This window comes from Macaca fascicularis, chromosome 14 (assembly GCF_037993035.2).
Source record: "Macaca fascicularis isolate 582-1 chromosome 14, T2T-MFA8v1.1".
NCBI classification, from domain to species: Eukaryota; Metazoa; Chordata; class Mammalia; order Primates; family Cercopithecidae; genus Macaca; species Macaca fascicularis.
Genome location: NC_088388.1, coordinates 50,549,870 through 50,568,579, shown reverse-complemented (window position 1 = coordinate 50,568,579; position 18,710 = coordinate 50,549,870). Strand labels below are relative to the sequence as shown.

Here is an 18,710-nt window from a genome sequence, read left to right as displayed (position 1 = left end):
GGCTGTGCAAGAGCTTCTGAGATGGTAATGAATATGAAGATCAACTTGCTGGCAGCAGACCAAGTGGCCGGTCAGCTGCATCCGAACCAAATGCTATTAAAATTTGGCCCCTATGAAAAGACAGTAAACAGTCAATTCATAGTAGAGGAGATCCAACTTGCAAAAAACAAAAGCCAAAACAAACCAAATTAAAGCAAAATAATGATATTAAAAGTCTTTCCACCTCATTAGTAAGTGGAGACATGCAGGTTAAAATACAATTTTTATAGCCATAAAATTGAAAAAATTTTAAAATCTGCCAATAGCAAGTATTGGCAAGAATCTGGTGTAAGTGTGATTACGTATTACTGGTGGGAATAAAAATTACTACTATCATGTTGCAAAACACTTTGGCAATACCAATAAATCTAAAGATGTGGAAACACTATGCCCTAGGAATTCCACTCCTAGATTGGGATCTCTGAAGAAACTGGCACATGTTCACCAGAAGACATTTAGAAGAATATTTATAGCAGCACTGTCCATTATAGCAAAAACTGGGAAGCCACTCAGACACCCATCGACGGGAGAATGCATAAATGAATTGAAATTGATTTATATAATGAAATACCATACAACAGTGAGAATAAATTGATCATAGCTACATGCAACAAAAAAAAAGAGGTTTCATAAACAAATACTGACTGGAGAGAAAAGTAAATTGCTATATTCAACATACCATTTATGTCAAGTACAAATCTTATAAAACTAACAGTGGATACATGCAATAAAACTCTGAGGAAAACAAGGGAATAATATGCATAAAACTCAGAGTAATGGTCCATCCAGCAGGAGAAATCAGAGGTATGACATCATGAAAGGTATGCAGGGGACTTCTTGATTTTATTTCTAAGACTAGAATTTCTGGATATTAGGCATATACATCTACACCTACAGGTGTTCATTTTATTATTTGTTAAAACTTATTCTCTCTCTCTCTATATATATATAATATATGTACATATATATATATATTTCCCTTTCAAAGGGATAATTAATGTTACCAAAAGAGATCTGAAGTGTATAAAACAAATTAAAAGGGAAGCAAGACAATGGGCAATTGGCAATTGTATAGACAACTCCATAGACCCTCTGGAAACCAAAGGACAGTGAAGGAATTGGGGTCTACATCAGGACGGGGTCACTTTCCTGGGGTCAATAATCGATTTAAGTTCTCATGTTGGCTGTTTCTCCAATGGTATCTTTTCCTATAATTGCCTTTACTTACAATAGCTCCTCCATCTACAATGCCATTCCTTTAGCTTTACTTGTCTAAAGTGTGTCCTTAAGTATTAGGTCGAATTTTACTTTATTGTATTTATTTCCCGCTTACTAAAGGCCTACTACATGCCAGACCTGGAGCAGCCAGGAGTTAACAAGTTGTGGTCCCCAGGCTTGCAGAGATGGCAGGGGAACAGGGGAGGAGACAGACAAAGGAGCAGAGAATCACACAGTATTAGTGCTCTTCCGAATTGCTGGCACATAAAAGTCAGCTGTGGAGCTGTTAAAAAGCAGATTCTCAAGCCTCCCTGGCGATTCTGGTGGAATAGGTCTGGGTGGGGTACAGGAACTTGCTCTTAGGAAACTCTCACTGAATTTGATGCAGCTGGTCCACAGACCTCACTTGGAGAAACAGGGCCTGTTGGTGTGATAAATGTGACAATGATAGCAAAGGTACTTGGGCATGGGAGCCCCAAAGTGGGCCATGTCTCCCACCTGAGGCATGGACATTAAGTCAGGGTAACCTCCAGGAGGCCCCTCTGTAGAGCATCTTCATTTGTAATTTGTAGGTGTGAATCACCTTCCCCACTGCAGTGGACATTGTTCCCAGCACAAGGCTTGGCATGCAGTATATGTCGGGGATGTTTTATTCAGTGGGGTTTCAGAGCAGCAGTCTGGACTAGGGAGCAGGCCTGGCAGCCAGGCCTTGGGTGGCAGCAGACCCTGGGGACCATCAACTCCTTGGCCTCTCCGGTATGTTCAGATTGGCCTCTCTCCAAGCATGTGTTGGGGATTAGGGCAAGTTACTGGTTTGGGTCCGACTGGTATTCACATCTGAGCTGGGAACCAGGATAGCATCTGCAACCACATTGAGATTAAGGAGACGGGATTGTTAGAGACATTTCTCCACTAATGATCCTATAACTTCTTAGCAACGAGCTTGATCTGTGCTGGAAGGATGAAAGGGATGAAGGCCAGATGGGGTAAGAGGTTTCTTATGATGGCAATAGGGCTGCTTCCTGCTTCTAGCCCCTGCTTCCCTTCCCTTTTCTAGGCCCAAACAACGCCCCTCTCTGAAGGCCTGTTAGTTAAACATCTGGCATGAGTCCAGTTCTGCCAGGGACCACATGGCTGCTGTTTATTCCCTTTTATTAAGCACATCCAGGTGAGTTTTATTGCGGACAGTTCCCTGGGCTCCTGTTTCCACATTTATCTCCTCTGAGTCTGAGATTGCCAAAGGCTTTCACAGCTAATGGACCTTACAGCTCCCAAGAGCCATTTAAGGGAGGCACAGAACTCAGTGGTGGTAATTAGTCAAACGAAATGCAGACCTCTGGAGGCCCACAGGAGCTGAGTGGCAGGAAGACATAGGGACAGAAGCCTCAGGTCTGTGGCAGGTGTAGGGAATGAGCACGGGCTGCTCCTCACCCCACCTCTCCTGTTCTTCCCCTGCCTCATCCCTACCTCCCACTCCCAACCTGAGAAGGACTTGGTGCTTGGTGGCAGGGTCCCCAGGCAGGCTGGTGCCCAGGGCATTTGAGGGGCTGCAGTAGCACTGCAGAGCTAATCTTGACAAGCTCCTGCCCTCTTTTTCTCCAGCAAGTTTTGTGTACTGACCCTGATGGAGGCTGAAGTCTGAGCTCAGATGCCACTTCTTAGGAGGCAGCATAATATCCTGTTCAAAACCTGGGTTTTGACACCAGGACCATTTGAGTTTGAATGCCCAACCAACTGCTTTTAAAGTTCTTGATCTGGGGCAAGTCAATGAACCTTTCTGGGCCTCAGCTTTCTCGTCTGTAAAATGGGGATAATAATACTGACCTCAGGGTTATTGTAAGGAATAGATTGTATGATAACATGTGCACTCTATAGAATGGTGCCTGGCACACTGTAAGCACATGCTCAGCAGAAGCTGTTCTCATACCAAAAGCAGGTCTGATCCAGGCAGAGCTTGGAAACATGTTCTTATCTGGCACTAATGTCCCACCAGTTTCAGGTTTGCTCCTTACTGGTTGGGCACAGAAAGCAAGGCCTCCAGGGAAGCAGCCCCATTTCTATCAGGGAGGATGGTGGAGGACAAGATGGGGAAGGAAATACTAAGCTCATCCTGTTGCTAAATATGAGGAAGAAACCAACATTTCTTGAGCATCTCTTCTAGATCAGGCATTGCCTGCTTTATGTCTTCAATCCCACAACACCCTGTTGAAGGGTGATGAAACAGAATCTCAGAGAGGCTAAGTGACTAACGCCAAGTCGCATAGCAAGGAAGAGGGGTCCAGGATTAGAGGTCAAGGATGTGAGAATTCTAAGTGACTATTCTTTTATGACAATTTGCTGTGGTTGATGACCAGGGTCCTGCCTTCGGACACTTGACTTGCTGTCTGCTCTCTAGGAGGCCCATGGAAGGTTACTGATCTCCGCTGGACTCAAAGGAGAGGCCTCCAGGTTCCAGAATTTGAGTCATTCTGAGGGCCTTTTCACTGGATTGTCCCTGTCTCCACATGGGGTCCCGGGCTGTTCTGGGAAGCCAGAGCTGGCTTCCATGTAGGGGGTGCTGAATCTGTCTCATTAATGTCCTGGGCAGTGGTGTTCACCCAGAATGCACAGGGGAGCTCCCTCTCTCCATCTGCAGGTGGATGGCGTTCTGTGCTTGGCCGACATCCTGACTGACGACAGCCACTCAGAGGCCACACGGGCTGAGGCTGCGGCTGTGGTGGCCCAGGTCACCTCCCCACACCTGCCCGTCACCCAGCACCTCAGTAGCTTCATGGAGAGCATGGAGGAGATCGTGACAGCCCTCGTCAGTGAGTCACCCTGGGCAGTGGGACCACTAGGAGAGAGGACCTTGGCACAGTTGTCTTCAGGAATAGCCAGGAAGGCCTTCCCATCTGCCACTCATTGCACCCCAAATATCTCCTGCATAGATGATCACATTTGCTGAAATCCCACCATTAATGGATCTGAATTAGGCTTTGATGAGCTCTGTTGTCAAGAGTTTCCTATTAAAATGTGTGTGGCCCTCTGAGAAGCAACCTGAATCATTGTCAGTTTGGGATTCAATGGCCTTTCAGAAGGGAGTCCAGGACAAGCCCTAGAAAGGAGTGGTGCCTCAAATTTTGAGGTTCAGATACTCAGATTGAGAGACTCTGATAGGCATTTTTCCTAAAGTCTCAGTCTTTGTACCCAGTGACTATGAGAGTAATGACTGGGGAAAATGGTTTCTCAGAGAGCACCAGCCCACCACAACCTGCTGCCTGAAAATCCCACCATTGGTCTCACATCATGGGGCCTTGAAAGCATTGACTCCTCTAGGTTCCCCTATTCAAACGTATGTATCCCTGGCAGGAGAATCATAGATCCGTATCTGAAATATGCTCTTTTCTTAGTTTTCCTTTGCTAAATTATAGAAACTGAAAGGGCCAGTCTGGATAACAATCCCCAGGGAATTTTTTGTGACCCACCTCTTTCTTTTGAAAGTGCTAGTGCTAGTAGTGATCTGTGTTTCTATTTCTCTGTCACTCTCTTTATATCTATATCTAATTGAAATGAAATGAAAGTTAATTTCATCAGAAAATTTAGGATTAGCTCTTGGAGTGACCATGTCAGGGCTGGAAATATCTGAAATAGCACGAACTTAGGGGCAACATAGAACATTGGGCTAGGAGTCAGAACCCTGGGTTTGGACTCAGGCTTTTCACTTATCCATTCAAGTGGCTATGTGCAGCAAGCCTGTGGCGGTGCTGTGTGAGATCCCGCCACTCACTTCTTACCATGTCACATTGTAAAACCCACTTCACAGTTTTCCTAATATAAACAAGACATTGCAACTCGTTTCTCTCAAGGGTCCTTCTAACTCTAGAATTTGGAGATCTGCAAGTACTTCGCACATAGGAGACATCAGTTAAGTTGACTTTATGGCTGATTCTAGTCATGGGGGCAGTGGTACTCACAGGTCAGGCTGGGAGGATCAATTTGCCAATGTCCACATTTATTCAAAATTGAGAAAACATAGAAGCCCATTGTTGAAAGTCTTGGCTCGGGGGAGCTCAAGAGACCTTACAGTTTCAAGCATACTCTCTGGGTGAAGAAATCTAAGCCTAGAGGGGTTAAGTTACTTTCTCAAGGCCACACAACAGCACTAGGACTCACTTATGCCAGGAGTCTCATATTCAACATCCACCAGAGCCTGGTAAGAAACGTAAATGAGTTGAAGAGAGCCAGGTGGAAGAATAAAGGTGTTTGAGTCCTGTGTCAAATTGAAAAGTCCATGCACTGTCTATAGGGGTGGTCACTGGTAAATTTCAGTTGATTGTTACCATGTAGGAAAGGCATAGACTTTTAAAGACAAAAATTGTAAACTTCATAGAAAATTTCTCAATTTATAAACATTATCAAATAAATGAAAGTACATATATTCAAAGTGACCTTTCACTATTGTCATATATTCATTCCTGCTTCACTGCCCAGGCTGGGTTTCTCCCTGGAGCCAAGGAATCTTCCTATTTATTTCATCCTGATGAAGACGCATTGTATAGTCCACTCTGAGATTCAGCAGATATCTTCTGGGCAGGAAGCCAGAGCTCTGTTCTTTGGTGGGAAATAGCCCTCCAACTTCTTGCCATTCCCTGGAAACATTTATAAATGAGTCACTGGAATCCTCAATTTAATCTTCCTAACACATCCCAGGTGACTCAGACTGTAGTTCAAATAAATGTGCAGCAAAATTAAAAGGCACTTAGTTGGTCGTGTTAATAATTGCTGTGTCAGCAGCAATAGCAACTGAATGAGAATGAGGGGGAGTGTTAGGACCTAGAAGGAATCTTACAGCAAAGTGGGCCGATGAGCTCTGTAGACTCACCCAAAACCTTGGATGTAGGGAGGTGGCCTGGAAGGGGTTGGGGACTCCAGTGATTTCCCCAAAATCAGAGGATAGGGCAATCATTGGATAAAGGGAATCAGAGTTCTTAATACCTTGGCTAATCTGTTGTTCCAGTCCTGGGTGGTTGGATCAAGAGTTTGAATTATCTAATGGTCAAACCTGGGCTGCGGGGAGCAACATTGCCCAGAGGGAGGCATTACCTTCCTGATAGAACCGAAACGCACGTCTGTGGAAGCATTGCTGGGAATGAGTCAAAGAGGCTGAGACCAGATGCAACTTGGAGTGTAGAAAGAATGGGGACTTCGGAGTCAGGCAGACCTGGATTTGATTCTAACCTCAAAGAGTTACTGGCCATAAGACCAGGGGCAAATCACTTAACATTTCAATCCTCAATTTCTTTATTTATAAAATAGTGATAAAAATGGGATTGTTGTAAGGATTAAATGATGTAATGAAGTAAAAAATATGTACAGCAGTGAGTAACACTCAATAAATGGTAGCTGCTGCTACTACTAGCTTCTCCAAGATTCAGCTAGTTGTAAATGTGGACAATCATTTTCTAATTTGAGGGTATTCAGAATTTAATGGCACAGTGCAAGGCCCACTGCAGGTGTTAGACTAATGTTATTGGTAGAAAAAGGGTTTTACTACTAAAACTAAAAGGTAGGGATCAGAATGTGCATTCACAGGTAGGTGCCAAGAGGTGGCAGTTGCATCAGAACCTGGAAGTATAGACTGTCTGGAGGCAAGAACTAGGGACCAGGATAGAAGATAGCTCAATTTTGTCTCCCGAACTTTCTTTCTCTCCTGGGACTCTTTTCCTGAAGTATGGCCTTGGCTCCTGTGGTTTTGTAGAGGTGTTATCAGTAGGAGAGGGACTGGACTGGAGAAGTACCTTGATTGATAGTCAAGTTGGAGCTGAGGGCCAGACATCAGGTCCACTGAAATGGGGGAAGCACCATGGATAGAGCCCATCTATGCCTCCTCCTTTGGTGGGCGTCCATTCCAGGTTCTGTGGAGCCCATGGGGGATGTGTCAGGTGGTGGAAGGATGAGGTCACTCTGCTCCTTAAAGGCCCTTAGTGCAATTACAGATGGTAAATGGGGGAATTTGTTAGGGCTAAGCTAGGACCACCAGGATTAGAGATAAAGAGCCTGACATTCAGAAACTTGATATAGGACTTTCTTGCTGCCAGATGGCCCTTATCCTGGGACTGAAAGAAAGCACCGAAGCTCTGTTGATGGCAGCTGGAGGGGTATAGTCTCTCTCTTTCACCTTTAGTCTCTTCCTTAAGGCAAGCTTAGCAGCAGGCTAGTGTGCATTACCGGAGACACAAATGGACTGGGAGCTCCTTCCCGACTCACAGGCTTTATATCTCTTTTTTCCTTTGGTCTAGAATATTCTGTTTCCCCAAGTATTTTTATGACTGGCCCATTTCTTCCCTTAAGGTCTCAGCTGTAAAGTCACATTCTTAGGGACACCTTTTGTTGCACACCTCAGCAGACCGCTAGTTATTCTCTCTTAGCACTTGTTTATTTTCTCCCTCGTGTTTATCAGACTTTGTAATTATGTATAGTAATTTTTTTAAAGTTTATTTTCTCTTGCCCACTAGTAGAGTGTGAGCTCAACAAGGGCAAGGACCTGACCTGTTTTGTTCACTATGCCATCCCAAGATCCCAGTGGTGCCTGACACATAGTTTTCATTCAATAAATACTTATTGGATGAAGGATTGAGTAGAGTTACATACCAGATTTCAAATCCCATTTGCCACCTGTGTAGACAGATACTGTTCCCTCTTAGTAGCCACTTTCCTCATCTGTAAAATGGCTATTATAACACCTGCTCAAAAGATCTCCCAGAGCTACTGTGGGAACCAAATGAGACAACTGATATGAAAACACTTGGCACGGAAGTTATTTTCTTTCTCGTTGCCATCCAGAACTGTGCCAAGAGGCCTCCTCAGGGGAAGTCTTCCTGCTGGCCTCTGCGGCCCTTGCCAACATCACGTTCTTTGATACAATGGCCTGCGAGATGCTCCTGCAGCTGAACGCCATCCGTGTCCTCCTGGAAGCCTGCAGTGACAAGCAGAGAGTGGACACGCCTTACACTCGGGACCAGGTAAGATGCCCAGAAGGCACTGAGCCCAGGGCCCATGGCCATGGATACAGAGGTTAGGAGGCCAGCGCTTAGTTTCTGAGGCAGGGGAGAGAGCATGGGGGTACTGTTAGTTTTGCATGCTATAGGAAGGTAAATATTCTCCACATTTCTCATTGACTTTGAAGCCTCTTATGAGACCTCCTACCCCCTTTACCCATCCCATTATGAGTTTTACATGCTGCAGGAAGGTAAAGGAATATGTTTTCCATGTCTCTCATTGACCTTGAAGCCTCTCTATGAGATCTCCTACCTGCTTTGTCCATCCCAGCCACTATAGGGCCTTCCTCAATCTCTGTTCAGATTGCCTGTTCTTGGAGACAGAAAGACCCACGGAAGGTGCCTAGACATCCTTTGAAGGTCTGTGTCTGGTCATGTTGGTGACCATCTGACACTGAACCCTATAGTGAACTGCTTCCCTCTTTACCTCCATGAGAAACAGGGGCTTGGAGCAGAACCTTCATTCGGGGCCTCAGCCTCCACATCAGTCATAATTTTCTTTGTATATTTGAGCTCCATGAAAGGTTTTCTTTGGTAGAAAAGGGGTTTTACTACTAAAAGTGTTCGAAGACATAGAATGGAGGTATTTTAAAGGCTCTTTGAACTCTGATGTTCTAGAATTTTATCCCATTTCACCTCTGGCCACACTTGGCCTCCCACATCACCACCAAGCAGTAGGGGTGGTAGCTTAGGTGGTCTCTGTAAATTCCTCCCAGTACCTGAGCTCTGTTACATGATCCTCTCATCCTCAACTCAGCTTATCCCTGTCTGCATTTTAGCCCCCACAACATCACCTCTTCCAGCCTTATCTCTTAACTGAAGCTGCTTTGGTTTCTGTTCCATGCCAGCAGCTCCAGGAAGGCCTTCCCTGATGGTTTTGGCTCTCTGGAATTGCCTCCTTTTCTTAGAATTCATGCCTCACAATGCAGTGTTGACTTATCTAATAACATTTATTCCTCTTAATTATTTCATGTGATTTTCTTCCTCTGAGGGCATGATCCATGTTCTGTATTTCCCTAGGATTTTTAAAGGCCTCTAGTGTAGAGCTGGTGCCTTTGGTGAAGTTCCCCGAACTTTGTCAGTTATTTCTTATCCTTAGAATCGCCTGTGAAAGGGCAGCTGACCATAGAAGCTCCTGTTCGGAGAGAATTTTCTAGTATCTAAGCATTTGTATATGAGGGTTCTAAAAATACTGTGACACTGGTGATATTTGCCCCATTTTATAGATAAGAATATTTTGGCTCAAGAGGATGTCCCCAAAATTAAATGGTTGGCAGGCAGCTAGCTAGCATTTAAATGAGGATTAAATTTAAATCCTGACTTAGACCTTGATCTTTGACTCTCATCTGCTGTTATCTTTGAAGAAAGGAGGTGGTGCTGCTGTTGAACCATAGACTGAATGTTGGTCCTGCCTGGGCCATTTATCAACTGAACGACATCCAGCAAGTCAAAGGCTTCTGGTTGTTGGATTTTCACATCTATTAATTGGGACATTAATGTTTACATTGCAGGGTTATTGTGAGGGTGAGTGTAATAAGATATGCAAGGACCTGATATAAGGCTTAGCCCCTACTGAGTTCTTAATAAATAGTGAATATCATTACTTTTTAAACCTGATGCTCCAAAGAAGAGCATGAGTAGTGAATTATCCAAAATCCTCAACTTGGCCCTCCAAACTATGTATGATATGTATGATTCCAGACTTCCTTTCCAGTCTAATCTTATTACTTCTAAGAGTTGGAGAAGTCCCCATAGAGACAAGGTGTGACAGTAACAGATAGAGTGGTGGTACCCTGGTTGACTATCGGCCTGATTGACTCCTGAGGGAGACATGCCCCATGTCTACCCTTGGTAGTGGGGAGGGAGACAGGAGGGCCCACCCTTTGTGATCTGCCTTACTCATGCTCTTGTTCTCTTCAGATAGATACCTCCAGTTGCTGGGTCTCTCATCTACCTGACATAATTTTAGGTGCCTTCACCTTCAAGTGCCTCTCCTGTGGCAGACTCTAGTCATTTCATACAAGATCCAGTAGTGAGGCAGTAAGACAAGGAATTCTGGATTCAGACAACCTGAGTTTGAAGCTTTTTTGCTATTAATAATCATGTCACCTTGGGCAATTCACTCTGAGTCTCACTTTCTTAATTTGTAAAATGGAAACAAATAATACATATTTTACAAAGTTGAAATAAGAATTAAATAAATTAATTAAATATAAACTCTTGGTACAGACGCTGGCACATAGAAGCTATTAAATCAATAGAAGCCACTGTCAATGTTATTACAATTGGCCTTTGAATGTGTGGCACACAGCATTGAATGGGAACCTCCAGAGAGGAGTTCCCTCATCTGTAAAATGGGCATGACTTCTTCCATCTTGGACGTCCTGTGTCTCTATGTGTAGAAGTCCCCTTCTTATCACAAGGAATGACTAGCCCCCTCTTGAAGCCTCACTGAGTCCTATGAAAAGGAGATCAGGGTGGGGAGAGAATGTGGTCATGCTGCCAGCAGATAGTTCTCTCTGTACCTGGAGTCAGCACCTTTTCATGTTACTCCACTCTCTGAGCCAGGCACGTCCCCCACTGTCCTCAGGATGGCTTCACCTTCTGCCCTGGCTCAGAACAACCACTTAGCTAGTGAAAGTGCACTCATTAAAGAAACAAATGGCTCTTTCCTGTGGCAGCGGAAGGATTAAGGTGATCAGAGGGCTCTCTGTAATGAAGACAAAGAAGATGAATTAGGTTTTGAAGTGCTCACTACCCCCTGAAATACTTAGGAGATTAAATGCCCCATGAGGCTTCCGGTAATGAATCTGCCAATGACGCCAATGCTCTGTGGAACCTCTTGGTCTTGGATCTATACGGACCACGTCTGTTTGGACAATGAGAACCCCTCCATCATCCTGGCAAGCCAGGTCCCTTAATTTGTTCAACAGAAGCCTCATTGTGTATGCCTATCCTGTAGCCACCCTTGGGGTGTGGCCGTTGGTGAGGGCAGCCTTGGACATAGGCTCTTCTACCCCCTTTGGCTAATCTACAGGAAGGTGGCATGGGCTGCAGCTGATATGGTCAGCCATTGAAAAGCCTGACAAGCAACCTGGATAGTCCTATGCTTTCATGCCCAGGAGGTATTTTCCAGGAGCCATACTGTCCATGGAATCTAGCAACAGATCTGACAGGGGGAGATAGGAAAGGGGCTACCTCCAAATGTGTTGGTGAACTTCTGCCCTGTCTGTCAAGCAGCGATAATCTAGGATGGAAGAGACCTGATTATCTTGTCTAATATATAATAGAGATTTTTACTGAGCCTGGCTTTTTGTGGCCTTCAGGAATTAACTGCTTTCATAAGGGCAGGAGTGCTAGTATATACTTCCCACAATAATACCTCATCTGTTTGGCATTTTAGAATGACTAGATTTTGTAACATTTCTGGGACCTCACTGTGAATACCATTTATCAGGAAATGCCAGTCACTAGGGGTTTCGTTTTTGACTCACATCTCAAAATCTCTCTATAGTTTATAAAGCTCTGTTGTGTACATATGTGACATATTAGAAACAGTACAGGTTTTTAGTTCAGACAGATTTGAGTTCACATTCTGGTTCTGCCGTTTCCCAGCTATGTGATAGTAGACAAATCACTTTACCTCTCTGAGCCACAATTTCCTCATCTGTGTAATGGGAATAATAACATTTGCTCCCTCCCTCATGTCATTATGATGATTAGATGAGATAATGCTCGTAAAGTACTTAGAACCAAAGCGAATACTCAATAATGAATGGGACGGGGTTCTCTAACAGAACCAGAGGCTGGGATAGGTCTGAGACAGGGAATGTAAGCTTTGGAACAGGAAGGTAGGGTCAGGAAATATAGTTAACGTGGTGGCAATTGTATTGGTCTGTTCTCACATTGCTATAAAGAAATGCCTGATGTAATCCCATTACTTTGGGAGGTTGAGGCAGGCAGATTACCTGTGTTCATGAGTTCAAGACCAGCCTGGGCAACATGGCAAAATCCTATCTCTACAAAAAAAAAAAAATAAAAATAAAAAAAAAATAAAAAAACTAGCCAGGCATGGTGGTGCACACCTGTAGTCCCAGCTACTTGGGAAGCTGAGGTGGGAGGAGGCTTGAGCCCAGGAGATGGAGGTTACAGTGAGCCAAGGTGGCACACTGCACTCTAGCCTGGACAATAGAGCCAGACCTTGTCTCAAAAATAAAAATAAAAATAAATTACCTAAGATGGGGTAATTTGTGAAAAAAAAAAAAAAGGTTTAATTGGCTCATGGTTCTGCAGGCTGTACAGAAAGCATGAAGCTGGAATCTGTTTGGCTTCTGGAGAGGCCTCAGAAAACTTACAATAATGGTGGAAAGCAAAGGTGAAGCAGATACATCGCATGGCAGGAGCAAGAGCAAGAGAGAGTGAAGGGGGAGGTTCTTCACACTTTTCAACAAGAACTCGCTCACTGTCACAAGAACAGCACCATGAAGATGGTGCTAAATCATTCATGAAGGGTCCACCCCCATGATCCAATCACCTCCCACCAGGCTCCACCTCCAACATAGGGGATTACAATTCAACGTGAGATTTTGGTGGAGACACAGATCCAAACCATATCAGGGATACTGTGTAGTATTGGAGGAATCCAGGATCCCAACACCCTGTCCTGACCTGCTCCAGAAGCCCCTCCCTACAAAGCCAAGGGCAAACCAAGCACAGAGAATATGGTCTGACCTTTATACGCTCTCTAATACTGTGGGCTTACAGCCCAACATTTGTGTAATCCCCAGGGTGAGACAGCTGGGCTTCACCCAGGAGAGCCCTTCAGCCTATTCGCCAGCAGTACAGGACTGACATCCAAAACAGTTCCATGGCTTTTATCATGCGGTCTCCTCAGCCTTAATCTTAGCCCTCCTGGCTTGCCTCTTTAGTAGTAAGGGAAAGCTGGTCCTGTCAACAAGAAGACCCATGTACCAGAGAGAAGAAGCCATGTGCTTGTCTCTGGGTCTAGGCAGGAGCCCTTCTCCTAGTCTCCACATCTGTCCAGCCCTCTCAGGTCTTGCACCCTGGGCCCTGAGCCATGTCTGCCAGCAGGAGGGAGAGGCTCAAAAGAGAGCAGAAGAGGAGAGGGCTGTACCTTCTCCTGGGCTCTCTTGCCTCTCTGGCCTTGGAAAAGAAAGTATGTTCAAAGAGACCACACTTTTCTTCCCTTAGATCCCTTAATTCTACAAATTAATGTCCTTGTCTGGATTCTTTCTGCTCTTTGGTAGAGCAAGTGGCATGGAGGGAAGACTGCTGAGACATTGCTAGGATGTGAGGCAGACCTGGTTCACACCTTTGCATCGGCCTGCAGACAAGTGTTTCTCCTCTGTGTGTGCTGACATCAAAAGGCCTCACTAACCTCCTTCCTACCACACAGGGACATTTCTTCTTGAATCAGTGACATGGGAGGTCCCCTGCTATCCTGGATCAATTTCCTGTCTGCCTCAATTTTCATGTCTTTGGAGGCCAAAGAAAAAAAAAATTGAAAATGCCAGAGAAGGTAGTGAATACACACTTTGCTGTTCCTCTGATGGGAAGGGTTGACCTGCTCTGGTACAGGCTCCCCTTTGGGAGGGATCTCACATTAGCAGCGTGTCTTGGCCACACGGATGCTCAGCCCCCCGAGTGCTGCATGTTACTTGGCTAGTGTTTCTTGACACAGTCTGTCAAGGCTTGGGTCCTTTCAGGTTCTCCTGCCCAGAGCAAACCATATTTATTTTATTTAACAAAGGGTGCTTGATATTAACTCATTGAATGCCCATACAGGTCTTAAAAGATACCTTTTATTTATTTACTTATTTAGAGACAGAGTCTTGTTACATTGCTCAGGCTGATCTCAAACTCCTGGCTTTAAGTGATCCTCCTGCCTCAGCCTCTGGAGTAGCTGGGATTAAAGGCATGAGCTATGGTGCCTGGCTGAATTATTTTTATTTCTTATGGTAGGGCCCCCAAGGATGTCCACATGATAATCCTTAAAACCTGTGAATAAGTTACTTTATATAGCAACAGGGATATTCTAGATGCGATTGAGTTCAGATCTTGACATAGGAATATTATCCTTGATTATCCAGGTAAATTCAGTGTCATCACAGAAGTTCTTGTAAGAGGGAGGGAAGAGAGAGTCAGAGAATCAAACGTGATTAAGGAAGCAAAGGTCAGAAGGATATACTCCCCTGAGCCAAAGAATGAGAGCAGCCTCCAGAAGCTGGAAAATAGAAACTAGGAAATTGATTTTCCCCTAGAGTCCCCAGAATAAATGAAGATCTCTCAACACCTTGGTTTTTGCTATGTAAGACTCATTTAGAACTTCTGACCTCTAGAACTGTAAGATAAAATCATGTCATTTTAAGCCACTAAGTTTGCAATAATTTGTTATAGCAGCAATAGAAAATGAATACACCAAGGCACAGAAGGTTAGGTAACATGGCCAAAATCATAGCAAAATGTGATAGAGCCAGGATTTAGATGTAGGTTGAGTTACATGCTTAGCTATTACATTATACTGACCTCTTACCTAGGACCTCTCTCAAGGGTGATGTCCTCTAGATTCACCAAACAACTGCAGAGGGAATGGTGCCCTTTCACTTAGGTGGAATAGAACTTAATTGAACATCATCAGGCGAGACTGAATTAGCCTGGGCTGGGGAAACTGTCTGCCTGGCTCCTGCACTCTGCCCCCTGACAGCATTGCTAACTTGTATCCAACCAGGTAAAACAGTTGTCCCTAAAATCCCACCCATGGACTTGACTGTGAGGATAAACATTGACCTCTTTCCCCTCTATGTTACGGCGCACAAAAGGATGTTTTACAAGGGGGACTCAAAGCAGGGCATAATTGGCATTTATTCAAATTGTACTTAATTGAATACTTCATCTGCACCTCCAGAAAACCACATGGGGTACAGGCTCTGTAAAGAGGAAGTAATTTTCATTAACAGGATCTAAATTAGTCTGACACAAAGACCTACGTGGTGCCTGTGACATGGCTAATAATTACTGTGTAATGAACCCGTTGCCACAGACAAAGGTTTCCTTTTCTTTTCCTAGTTTGTCCTTCCTTCCTTCCTTTTCCTCCCTTCCTCCTTCCTTCCCTCCTTCCTTCATGGATCTGCATGTCAAGTAAGTGTTTTTATTCAGAGAGGCCAGCCTGGTGATGGTGGGACGTCACAGCCCCTGTGTGGTGGAAACAGAGTCCATACTTCCTGCTAACAGCCCAGAGATAGCCAAATAAACTCTAAACTGACATGGACTGGGCCGTGTACCTCCTCCCTCATAAGAATGTGCACACGATGCCTCTTGGGGAACTCTCCAACCCAGCTTTTTCCTCTAACTCCTTCCACTGAGCCCACAAACACAATCTTAAAAGTACAAAGATAAGTAAATAAATAAGTAAAAGAGCCTCTAGGTCCTAAACCTCCTTTAGTCCTATTATCTTCTTAACTGCAAATAGGAGCTTGTCACCCCCGTCATAAAACACCTGGTGGTACAGAGTTGCTTTCAGGATAAAGGTTCTGGAGTGTTCTCCTGTCCTTCCTCTGGCAGCCCACTGTAGTCAGGCTCATCCAACCAGGCCCCTGATGGGGTCTGAGCTGGAAGGGGTTGTCACACACACACATGCTGCAGCAACCTAAGAATGCGGAATCCCCTTCCAACATGTGTTTAGAAGGAAAGGAGAGAGAGAGAGATATTCTACTAATATGGTAAAGTTTTTCCTTTCTGTTTAAAAGAAGACATTTTTAAATATATTTGTTATCCAGAGTAAAATAGCAATATTTGTTATCCAGAGTGATTAAAATGTAGATAATACTCTTTCTTGGTAGACATCACATTACTATCCAGTTTCAGCATTTTAGCTGCCTGAATTGTACTCAGTAGACTGTCAACTGCCATTTCAGAGGAGGGGGTAGGGGCACAACCTTTGCTTATACCATCCTGCAAGCTTTGAAGAAACCTTTCAAGAGACAGAGGCTTGTATCAGTGAGAATTGTTTTTTAATTTAATTTAATTATTTATTTTAATTACCAGTTGAGAGCGCTGTCCATTTCTGTGAAAGTGGGTGAATTTTCTTCTTGCTATTTATGTCAGGAGCAGTGTTGTGGGTGGTATCTGAGTTAATGGGTGCCATGTTTCCAATCTATTCTAGTAGCATTTTGGCACCCTTTTGCAGTTTGGGGTCTCCGGAATGAGTCCTCTGTCAGCCCATTCCTTAATCCAGTTTGTGCTTGTGAGTTCTTTTCTCCCTTGACTGTACCAGGGGTTTCAGGTGAGGCTGGTTGCAACCCATAAAGCTGTAACTGAGACTCACTGTCCACCTGGTGTCAATACCGCTTTCCTACAGGCAGAGACTTTCAGCGATGACTGGTAAGCGAGGCTTACCACAGAATTGTAACATGCAGCTGAGTATGCACTTTCTCATCAGATTCCATATAATACCCAATGCTTGATAATGCTGCCCCTTCCTACTGATGCCCTCTAACGTGACCTTAGCCTTCATTCATCGCAGGTTGAAAGTAGGTGAGGGTTAGTATTCAGGAAAGAAGCTGGGATGGAAGAACTCAATCCAGAGTAAGAGCTAGCTATCGAGGCCAAGCCAGCACAGAGGAGTTTGAGGGGCCAGGGACCTGCTTGTTCTGTCTGCATTTCAGGACTGGGGACCAGAGCAGAAAGACAGCTGGGCCCCAACTTCACCCAGGGTGATGCTAGTCTTTCCAGGGTGTCCTGGGGCCCTTGGGAGCCATGCTATAGCCGTAGGCTGATAAATGGGTATTAGTCACCGGGGAAATACATCTGGGTGGCAGGAGCCCATGAGGATGGAAGCAAATGCCTTGGAAGGATAGGCCCGGTGGACAGGAAGGAGTCACGGGAGAAAAGGAAGCTTTGTAGCCCCTGTCTGACCTGTCTGTAGGGAGTACCATTAAGGTCAAGTGTGCTCATTTTCTCAGTTTCTAAATTCTCTTTTCCAGATTGTGACCATCTTGGCAAACATGTCTGTCCTAGAGCAGTGTGCCTCTGACATCATTCAGGAGAATGGTATGTCTTTGCAGCATTGTACATGTTATATGAATTATCTGGATGTAGGGGACTGGTCTTTGTGCTTGTGTGAGTGCCTGTGCGGTTATGTAAATAGGTACATATAGCCGGGCGCAGGGATCACGCCTGTAATCCCAACACTTTGGGAAGCAGAGGTGGGTGGATCAACTGAGGTAAGGAGTTCGAGACCAGCCTGACTGACATGGTGAAACCCCGTCTCTACTAAAACTACAGAAATTAGCTGGGTGTGGTGGTGGGCGCCTGTGATCTTAACTACTCAGGAGGCTGAGGCAGAAGAATCGCTTGAACCTGGGAGGCAGAGGTTGCAGTGGACTGAGATCACGCCATTGCACTCCAGCCTGGGCGACAGAGCGAGACTCTGTCTCAAAAAAGAAAAAAAAAAATAGGTACATGTGTCTCCACGCTTGCATGAGCATATATGTGTGTGCTTGTATGTGGGCAACTGGGCCTATATATGTGAATATTTGTTTGCTTTTGTGAGGCCTAAATTCTAGTGGAAGACAGATAATGTATAAGAAGATAGCAAATGTCCAGTGATGATAGTGTGACAGTGCCCTGGGGAAAATGAAGCAGGGAAGAAGAGTAAGGTAGTATCAGGGTGGGGTGGTGATGGTTGGTATTTTAATAAGGTGGTGAGGAGAAGGCAAATATTTCATTATGATCACCAAATAAAAAAATCGATTCCTACCAAGGGATACATTCCAACTTTAAATTGTTCCTATCTTATTGGATTTGGCTGCAGTAGAAAGCTGAGGAAGGGGTGAGTGGTAGAGCAGGTCAGGGCAACCTGAATGTCTTGAGCCCTCACTGAGAGCATCTCTTCTCCCACTTGCTCCCTTGTTCCATCTGGTGCTGAACATGTCACCAAGGTCCAGGTGGGGTGGGCCAGGTTTCATTGGCCTGGGAGCTGATCGAAGCCGTTTCTGCCAACGGACAAGGCGGCTGCCTTGCAGCTGGGAGCAGAGATGGTGAGGGCTTCCTGTGACTGGGAAATAAGGGAGCAATTAGCAACCGGTTGGAAACCAGAGACGCTAATGAGGCGGAGTGAGCTGGGAGCCTGGGCCGGCTGCCTCTGTTCTTGCTAAACCCCCTTCTCCCAGGCTTCCCTGCTGTCTTAACAAACATACACTTTCCCATCCCCCATTGCTCTGTTACTAATTGAAGGACATCATTTTGTGTTAATTTTATGTGATTGAGCTAATAATGAGAAACTTTGCTGAGCCAGCTGAGGCCATGAAGCTGAGCTGTTGCATCTGTGCCCTGTTCTTTCGGCACTTATAGAGCCTTATGTTGAAGTGTTCAGTGGGAGTGGGTCTCCAAAGGCCT

General features: G+C 44.9%; 1 protein-coding gene across 3 annotated transcripts in view; it reads left to right on the top strand.

The window, feature by feature from the left end:
* INSC (INSC spindle orientation adaptor protein) overlaps nucleotides 1-18,710 on the top strand; it is a 132,395-nt gene that overhangs the window by 104,208 nt on the left and 9,477 nt on the right. For all 3 annotated transcript variants that reach the window (XM_045371540.2, XM_005578537.4, XM_005578538.4), the window contains 3 exons: nucleotides 3,893-4,064; nucleotides 8,080-8,258; nucleotides 17,297-17,363. In XM_045371540.2, coding sequence (XP_045227475.2) covers nucleotides 3,893-4,064; nucleotides 8,080-8,258; nucleotides 17,297-17,363 — 418 coding nt within the window. The remainder of the gene's footprint in view (nucleotides 1-3,892; nucleotides 4,065-8,079; nucleotides 8,259-17,296; nucleotides 17,364-18,710) is intronic.